General features: G+C 48.4%; 1 protein-coding gene across 2 annotated transcripts in view; it reads right to left on the bottom strand.

The window, feature by feature from the left end:
* Positions 1–5,033: 5,033 nt before the first annotated feature.
* Positions 5,034–10,000, bottom strand: part of LOC143033939 (uncharacterized) — a 43,155-nt gene continuing 38,188 nt past the window's right edge. For both annotated transcript variants that reach the window (XM_076199621.1, XM_076199622.1), the window contains 2 exons: positions 7,632–7,857; positions 5,034–5,721 (listed from right to left, as the gene is read on the bottom strand). In XM_076199621.1, the coding sequence (XP_076055736.1) occupies positions 5,620–5,721; positions 7,632–7,857 (328 nt within the window). In that variant the 3' untranslated portion in view covers positions 5,034–5,619. The remainder of the gene's footprint in view (positions 5,722–7,631; positions 7,858–10,000) is intronic.

The following is a 10,000-nucleotide window of genomic DNA, read 5'->3' as shown; positions in this document are numbered from 1 at the left end:
ACCTGTACGTGCGCGTGCGTGGGGGTAGGGGTGGGGGGTAGCAGCGTCTGTGTCCACGGTCTGACCGACTGACTGACTAACTTAATTTCCATGGATACGTTCCAACCCGCTTTGCTCCTGTTTTTACGTGAGTCATCCTCCCCCCCCCCTACTCCCCACTTCCCTCCCCCTCCGCGTCTCCCCCTCCCCCTCCCCCTCTGAGGACGATTCTCAACCGACCGGTCCTCGGCTTCGTCGTCGTCGCCGTCCGCGTCCCGGGAAATAGACCTCCGGGGTTTCCCGAGCGATGTAAACATACTTGAAGACCTGTCTGACGAAGGAGTCCACAAAGTCGAGCGAGATTGGCAGGGAGTCGTGACACAGGACGCGATCCCACAGGGACTTGTAGTAATTGGACAAATTTAGGTTCAAGAAGGAAATAGACCAGAACCGTTTCACCAACACAGTGGTTAACGAATGGAATAGGCTTTGTAACCATGTGGTCAGCGCTGAAACAATTGGTTGTTTTAGGAGAAGATAACTTTATGGTTAGGGATGAAAGGTAGTAAAGGACATGGAACTGTCTAGTGTAAGCCTTATAGTCTCTTGCAGTCTCCTCCATTCTCATGTTCTTATAAATCGTAACGGTCGTCCTTGTCAAATGAAGCTCCTTGGGTCGTGCTTCTAGACCCTTTCTCCAGCAATGGCGAACGCTTTGTAACATTAGAAAGTAGAAATTTACTAAATTCTTTGACTGCACTTGCGAAACTTGCCGGAAGAAGTTATAAGTAAGCCAACAAGTTAGACCATTTTAATTACAAGGCCAAGTTGAAAGACGATGCGTTAGATATTTTATTATGGCTGGCACCAGACGATTTGATTCGCTCAGGTCAGGTCTCAGTGTTGAGGGACGAGGGGAGGTGCCATGGATGTTAATAAAATCGTCCGACGGCAGTCATGGTATAAGGAAAGGTACCACCAGGCACGGGAGGAATAGGTTATAATTTCTTTGTCCCTGAGGGGTTATCCCAGAGACGAATGAAATCTTCTGGTAAGAACCAGAAGACGTAGAACCTACCTACCCACCCCCCTTAACGGGACCCCACACCGACAAGGGGGCCATAGTTACATTTCCACCCGATAGAGAGGGCCCCACTGTCCGAATGTGACACAGGGCCCCCGCTACATGGCATAGAGTTATGTAGTTTGCATTTACGCCAGGAAGATGGGGCCTTAGGTTCGAACGTTTCGCAGGGCCCAAGCGTCAATTATGGGGGCCCAGCCAGATAGCATGAGTAGAATAGATAGTTTCACCAGACTAAAGGTACGCTTTGCTCGGTGCTATTATCGTTCAATTATGATCATTTATGTCTCAATGATGATCGTCATACTATTGTGTAGAGCGCTAATTCTTTGCCTTTGAATGGGGCTGTTGTGCTTCGAGCTGCAAACTACGAGGCTGATCATTTTAACCGAGCCTACCAACGTGTTTACCCAGATATGACGCCAGGTATGATGCTCGTCATTGGCTGTGGTAGTAGGCCAGTAATCGCACCGAGCAAATCGTACCTTTAGAGTGGCCCACTGCCCCAACTTGGTACAGGGCCCATCCCTTAAGTGGGCCCCCCTCAGATATAGAATTACATTCGTTTCCGCCAAGGTGAAGGAGGCCCCTGTCCGAACTTGCAGTGGGACAAGGTGGGTCTCGGTCCGCCACTGGAGGAAAAGGAGGAAGAGGGTGAGGAGGAGGAGGAGGAGGAACTCCCCGGATCTGGTGTGTCCGGTGATTGTCGCAGTTTCCCTTTTCTCCCGCGGACGCGCGCGCGCGCGGGCGGCGGCCGTTACACTTTCCCCGCAGCTGTCTGGACATCAGATATCTAATTCTTTTGTCGCCATCCCCTTCCGCCCTCCCTCCCTTTTTTATATAGTTTCTTCGTAATTACACCATACCGCTTCTCCTGCTGGTGTCCTACATCCTACAAACAAGAAAGAAAAAAAAAGTGCTGATACAGGTACTCACCACAAGACTGGAAGATAGTTGCGCCGACTTCGCCATCATCGCCGTCGGGAGAACAAGGTGTTCCTGTCCTGCAGCACCCACCGGGGTAGCCCTTAGGGATCAAAACACGTGGTTGGCATTTCCCTGCTGTCGGAGCCGCCGCCGGGCGATCGGCCAACTGACGAAGGATCCTGCGTTCTCTGTACTGGTCCTCCTCCTCCTGCAGCAGCAGCAGCAGGAACGGGAGGAGGATCTTACTTTGGTCGCCGCTCCGGCGGTGATTATTACCTCGAGAGTTGTTGTTGATCCTCTTGGGTGAACACCCTGGGCCGTCGCACCCTCACACGCACACACACACACACACACACACACACACACACACACACACACACACACACACACACACACACACACACACACACACACACACACACACACACACACACACACACACACACAATACACTGGTCACTCCCGGAAGTGCCCATCACTCTCTTTCTGTTCTTCTTCTTTTTCTCTTCTTCCTCCTCTCTCTGCCCCTCCACAGCTGGCTTGTGGGGACACCATCTGGTTCTGGAAGGAAAGGCGGTGGTGGTGTCTGGCAACATAACCGCTTTCCATATCTCCGGGGCTGTCGAAGGAGGACGTGGGAGAGGAAGGTGACGGAGGCTACCACGAAGTCAGAGTTCCTGCGACGGAAGAACCGACGTTGCGATGCTCACACGCGTTCTCACGCCGCTGAAGGTGAAGGCGCCAAGGTCGACACAAGAATAGGACACTTCGCCTCGGAGAGAGAGAGAGAGAAACCATCGATATGATGTTATGAGGAAGTGCCACACTCAACTGAACCTTAATTTTTCATGTTTTTATTTAGCCTCAGCACTACGAGTCGAAGTTGCCTGGCACGTCCGTATTTTACCAACCAAGGGGGGGAGGGGTGGCAGAGGTGCCACGGAAGTAATATTCCAAAGGAAATTAATGTAAAGCAACAAAAGTGCCATTCGGTATTGAAAGGGTTCATCGAGATAGTTCATGACCCTACCGCTCCCGAGGTGGGAGGGGAGAGGGGGGCACAGAGATGAACGAAATCGTCTGGTGTCACGTGGTCAGGATGCTGTGTAACAGAAGAGAAAACAGCCATTTTGCGCTCTGCCGGTCAAGAAAGTCGCATGGTGCTCAGAACACCCACGCGAGACTCCTCAGAAGAATTTAGAAGTCCGGGACGGTTTTAGAAGTTTCTACAAGACTAGGAGAGTCTTTGCAAGTCTCCAGAAGACCAGAATGGTATTTAGAAGTATTAAAAGACAAGAAGGGCCTTTAGAAAATCAGGAAAGTCTTTAGACGTCTCTGAAAGACCAGAAGATTGTTTTGAATCTCTAGGGAGCTAAGATGGTCTGTAAAGCGTGTAGCTAACCAGAAGGATCTTTAGAAATCCTCACAAGCCTGTTGAAGGTCAGGAGGGTCTCTAGAAGCCCGTGGGAGACCAGAAGGGTCTTTAGGAGTCTTTAGAAGACCAGGAGGGCGTGGCGAGGTGTTACATGCATTGCTTTGCCCCATAACAGCACCCACTGCTCGACTTCTTTCACATCTCCAAACCGCAAATTGGTACGGCCCCGCCCCGCCCCACCCACGGCCGACCTTCTACGATGTAACGGTCATAACGGTTCTCCGGGCCAAACGTTTCCCAACGGTTCTTCGTAGCGCGATCGCTCCAGACAGGGCTACCCGTGTGTGTGTGTGGGGGGGGGGCATTTGCAAGCTTGCTGCCCAGAGGATGAACGCAGTTGGCAAGCCTGCTTGCTGCCCCGGACGTGGAGCAACTCGCAGGGGCGAGGAACGAGGTGACGTCATCTCCCCGGACAGCTGACGCCGACGGCCGGGTCTGCCAGCCAGCCTGGGACGCAGCCGCAGCCGCAAGTTCACCCAAATAGTTGAGTGTGTCAGTCCTCCTCTGCCACGCCTCACCGCGTTCCCGCCGACTCGTTCTGTGGTGGGGATTGTGTTCACACAGTCAGCGGTGGGCTGGAGGAAGCCATAGGGTCGTTCCGTGTGTGAGCATTGTGTACTCCACAGGGCGGGTGTCGCTGTCACGGGCGGACGGGTGATCCGCGCCATCTCTGGCTCCCCACCCGACACACACCACCCGTCCCCGGAAAGCCGATGGGTCTGACATGAGAGTGAGGGAGTAGGGTAATGTTTGCCTCCAACGTGACACAGAACGCTACTGCATGTTGTGGTCAAGTTATTAAGGTGCCACGTCAGTGCAGAGGACAAGGTGCTGTTGTTGTGTTCAGTTGTGGGGATAACGTTATGAATGACGTATTGTTGTCTTTGTCAGTTTGAGGTTGTTGACATGTGACTGCGTGGGTGGATGTGGATGTGAGTTGTGAGTGTATGAATTCACTAGTGTTGTGTGACGAGTCTCGGGTAGCTTTGGCGCTACAGTGTCCCCAAGGATAGAAGCGCTTGTTATCGGATTTGGTCTTCCTGTAAGCCGAATAAAATATATTGATACTAACCGAACCTCTGATGGGCTCACGGGGCCTGAGGGTTAACCTAACCTAACCTAACCTCATCAATCTAACCGATGAGGTACTACGGAAATGAATGGAATAGGCTCAGGGTATCCCGAATCAGGTTGGGGAAGACGTAAAGAGATCATCTTAACCGAAGTATCAATATGAAAACGTTTACCGGGATCAAACGTTTGCCGGGAACAGAATCTTATTTAGAGTGCACATTTATCGGGCGTTTTTTGTTGTGATGAAGTGGGTGTAGGGTTCTTGCGTTTGTTGGGATCAAACGTTTATAGGAACTAAACGTTTGTCGGGGTCAAACGTTTCAAGGTTTTTTCTTTTGGGGTTTGCTTTTCGGCCGGACACTTGGGGCTGTGGCATGTGCCCTCACGTGACCGTGTGGACGTCACGTGATCACGTGGACGTACACGTCTCTGGCCACGACTTGTTATGATTTCCAGAAGGCACTTGTCATACGAAGGAACATCAACACAAACATATCCCCCCTCCCTCCCATACCCTACACTCCATTCCACCCCTTGTTCGCATCACAGCTGGGAAGTACCCCAGGGTTGATGTACGCGTCACTGCTGGGAATTAAGCCGAGGCCGTTTACATGTCACAACTACACTTGTGGAATATCATTTATAGCCGTACCGACGTCATTGTCGCCCATTTGGGCGATGTCACAGAGGGAGTACAGTCTATTTGCAACACACTAAGGCACTGTATTTTCAACAAGGGACCTTTGACGGGCTTTGGTCTTGAAATGGGATTTTTTTTTTTTTTTTTTACATTTTCTGTTTTCATTCTGATGTCATATATATTAACAATGGAAAACACCGTCTCAATTATTTGTTCCACAAACTATGTTTTCACGGATGCACGAAGATAGATGATGTCGCGAACCTTACACGGAGAGTTGGTGAGTTTCGCGAGGAAACTGGAACACGTTTGGCAGCCTGTGAGTGGTCTCACAAGGCCAGGCCCGTCCAGGACAGGTCAGGTAAGGCCAGGCCAGATAAGACCAGGCCCGAGCCACGCCCGGGACCCCGTGAAGACCAGGGCGGTGGCGCCAGGAAGCCCCCCACTTCGCCCGGCCTCTCCTTGTGTTGCGGAGACGTGCTAAGCCTCAGAATCCTCAATCTTGAGGTCGGCCTCGATCTCCTCCGGGGAGCGAAGGTCGATGGCGAAGCGCTTGGGTTTCTTGGCCTTGTTGTTTTTCACCTGCGAGCGAGAGAGGGAGAGCGAAACGGGGTCAAGATCGGTCATCAGGTCAGGGAGCCAAGTTTGACCAAGGCTGTGTCCGTTCTAGCGGGGTGTGACACGCGGACTAGCCGTTTGTCAACCAAATAATTCACATGCACGCGCACACACACACACACACACACACACACACACACACACACACACACACACACGCACACACACACACGCACACACACACACACACACACACACACAGTTTTTAAAGGCTGGGAAAGGAGGATGAAGTGATAGCTGGTGACATGAATGCAAAAACAGGAAGCGAAGGGACTAATAGATATGGTGTAGATCGCGTAGTAGGTAAAAATGGAGAAATTATACTGCGAATGTATGACGGGCCGGGATGAATGGTGGGAACTTTTTTCGATTAAAAATTCATACTTAATGCACCGGGGTAAATAAGGGTGGGGCCGATATCTTAGAAAAAGAAAAGCAGAAGAAATGAGGACTGGTAAAGGCTTAGTGCCGACCAAGTGGAGAGGATTAAAGTGAAAGCGGCAGTCCAAATGTTGAGGAATGGAAGGTCACCAAGATTAGAAGGTGATATGATGGAAACGGAAAGGGAAAAAAATTGTACCATGAATGCGGAGTAGTTTTGAGAGAAACAGAAAGGAGAGAAAGGTTCTTGAAGGTTGGAGGAAAGTGTGTGTAGTGCCAGGTTATATGAGTAAGGGGGACAGTAACAATTATGGAGAAATCGGTATGTTACAAGGGATGGGTGTAGGGTATGCTTTACTAGGCCACCCTCCTTTTCAAGGGAGGAAAGATCTTTTGATATATATAAGAACACCAGGGAAACTATACGAAGGAATAATATAGATAAAGAGGTCACAGAGTAAAATTAGGAAAGGAATGGGATAGTTTTCGACAAGGATGGGACAAGGATGTGTATGTCACCATAGATGTTCAGTATATACGGCGATGGAACCATAGAAGAAGTGACAGTTGGGGCTCGGCAAATAGAATCAGTTTTCAGCTTAGGGGGAAGAAAGTTGGAATATAAACCACAAGCTCCATGTAGATGATGCTGTGATGATAAGAAACATTGAAAATGGACAGCATAGTCAGTGTGATCAAATGAAAACGAGGTTGAATATCAGTTGGAGTGAGATGATGGAGAAAGAGAAGAAGGAATCCCTATAAGTCGACTTCATACACGAAGAGGGGTGGGTTGGAAGAGATCGATCTTTTTATGTGGAGTAGATGTAATTGTGGATGGGTTTAGAGAGAAGCAAGTGGAGTATGAAGTCCTGGGGGCAAGAAAAACAGCGAAAACACTGAACGAAGTGTGAGAGGATAAAAGTGTACCGACTGAGATAAAAATAGCTAAGATTGAGGGTACGGTGGAAGCCTCGCTGTTGTATACAAGTAAGTTGTGGACATTGGGATTATTCCTAAAAAAGGCTAAAGCGGTGGGAATGGACTGCCTGCAGGATGTGTGTGGTATCATGAGATTAAATACTATTTCAAACACAAAAGTAAGGGAAAAGTGGTGGGTGAAGGTGCATGTAGAGTGATAAAGATAACAAGAGCCTTGTTGAGGTGGTATGGGCACGTGAAGAAATTAGACTAGTATAAAAGGGGATGGAAGAAAAGTGCGAGATAGAGTATGGAGGCGACCAAGATCACAAAAAAGAGGAATATGTCTGTTTCAGCCACCATCACTTCATGTTATTTCTCTCCTTTTCTTCCTCCTCCTTTTCCTCTTATTACTATTGTCTTTCTTCATCTCCACTCCTCCTACTTCTCATTTTTCCCTCCCTGTTCTCCACCCTCCCTCACGCATATCTACCCCTGCCCCTGGCCCTGGCCCTGGCCCTGCCCCTGCCCCTGCCCCTGCCCCTGGCCCTGCCCCTGCCTGTGGTCCTTACCTCCCTGGAGAAGAGCTGGAAGGCCTGCGCGAGAGCGAAGGTAAGCATTCGGGCGTTGAGCCTCGAGTCACAGACGAAGGCGTGGCACTGGAACGGATGGACGGCCGCCAAGCTGCTCGTGTTCCTGACGGCGCCGTTGCCGGAAGACGACGACGACGAGGAAGAGTCCTCCCGGACGACGATCATGGCGAAGACGCGCGTGTAGACCAGGTCTTGCACGCCGTAGCTGCAGCAGGAGGAGGAGGAGGAGCGTGCACAAGTCGTGCGCAAAACACTCGAAGTTAGTTATGATTGGAAATATCTCACTTTCTGTTATTGTTGTTATTGTTATTAATTATTATTACTATCATTATTATTATTATTATTACTATTATTATTATTATTATTATTATTATTATTATTATTATTATTATTATTATTATTATTATTATTATTATTATTATTATTATTATTATTATTAATTATCGTTATTATTATTATTATTATTATTATTATTATTATTATTATTAGCATTATTAACATTATTATCATTATAATTATTATTATCAGCATTATTATTTGTTGCATTTTATTCATATATTCAGTTGTGTGGTTGTAATAGAAATATTCTGAGCAGAAGGCTTCGTGTGTGGGCGGTTGTACGACAGGCTGGCAAGAACGAAGAAAATGGAGGCAAAAAGAAGGAAGATGTGATGAAATGAAGAAAATAAAGGCTGGGAAGAAGGAGGAATAATTAAAAAAGTGTGGTAGACAATGAAAAAGGATGAGGATGATGAGATGTAAGAGTATGTAGAAGATTGTTTAGGTTTTGGAGGTGGAGGCGACGCCAGCACGTGAAAGGGGCGGCCAGTGATGACGCGCGCTGAGTGGCGCAACGTGTTGCAGACAACGTTGAAAGACATTGTGGTGTGTGTGTGTGTGTGTGTATGTGTTTTGCATGTTCCTGTGTTCGCGCTCGTGTATTCACTTGGTCTTTGGATCACGTGTTGGACTCGTGATCGACAGCTATTTCCCTCCTGGAAGAGAGCTCAGAGCTCGTAGGTCCCGATCTATGGGTAATGCTATGACCTTGCACACACACACACACCCCCAACTCCCCGCCCTACGGAGGTCCGCTGCGATACTGATATTATTTCAGCCCCAGGCGAGAGTCGAACCCGGACCTCCGTAGTGGCAGGCCAGAGTTCTAACCACAGCGCCATGAGAGGTGTATGTATGTGTGTGTGTGTGTCTGTCTGTGTATGTGTGTGTGTGTGTGCTTTGCATGTCTGCTCGTGCGCGCGTGTATGTATATATATATATATATATATATATATGTGTGTGTGTATATGTGTGTGTATTGTGCGTGTGTGTGTGTGTGTCTGTGTGTGTGTTTGCTCTTATGTGTGTGTGTGTCTGTGTGTATGTGTGTGTGTTTGTTCTTATGTGTGCGTGTGCGTACGTGTATGTGCGTGTGTGTGTGTGTGTGTGAGGTGTGTGTGCGTGCAAGAGAGGAGAGAGAATGAGAGACTAAGATAAAGGAAAAGGAAGAGTGTGGACTAAGATGCTTCCGTGTGTGTGCAACTTTTTGATGGCTGTCTTGGTATTATACATCATACCTGGTTTTTTCTTCTTCCTGGAGTGTATGCACCTTATATGAGCTTTGGTATTCAACACCAGAAGTCTGACTGGACTGATTTTATTTTATTATTATTATTATTATTATTATTATTATTATTATTATTATTATTATTATTATTATTATTATTATTATTATTATTATTATTATTTTGTCTGTTTTGAATTCTACATGCTATGACTGTAGACTGACCTTCCACTGGCTATAGGGTTAACCGCTCTTGTGTACACCTACTACAGGTGACATTTTCAAGTCACCCCCGCTCCCTAAGCTGATACGCTGTGCACGCACAGATGTTCCGTCGTACACATGCATCTGTAATTACACCAGCACACGTTTCCTTGGCGTACAGTTTTCCCACGTGTTTGCGCAGCTGTTCTTGACGTTAGAGCCGGTTCTGAAGCCACAGCTTCATCGATATACTCTCTTGTCTGTTGTTATTCAAACACAGCTGTGGTGGCAACAGCTGTTTTGCCCCCTTTGCATGTGTAGCAGCTGGTACTCTTTCTTGTAGGAACAGCTAAGCTGCTGCCGCTACAAAGTGTGGAGAGAGAGAGGGACAGAGAGAGAGTATTTGCTGCTTGCTTGTGTTTGCGGCAGATCAGCGTCCAGTGCGCGTGCGTGCGTGCGTGCGTGCGTGCGTGAGGCTGTAACGGTCACTACGGCAGCGGATGCCTGCCAGCCTGCCTGCCTGGCTTTGGGCGTCATTTCTCTTTCACTTTTCGCTCTCTCTCTCTCTCTCTCTCTCTGT

This window comes from Oratosquilla oratoria, chromosome 16, assembly GCF_046742065.1.
Source record: "Oratosquilla oratoria isolate Oo_2021 chromosome 16, ASM4674206v1, whole genome shotgun sequence".
Lineage (NCBI taxonomy): Eukaryota > Metazoa > Arthropoda > Malacostraca > Stomatopoda > Squillidae > Oratosquilla > Oratosquilla oratoria.
Note: the sequence above shows the minus strand (reverse complement) of the source record. Positions and strands in the feature narration are given on the sequence as shown.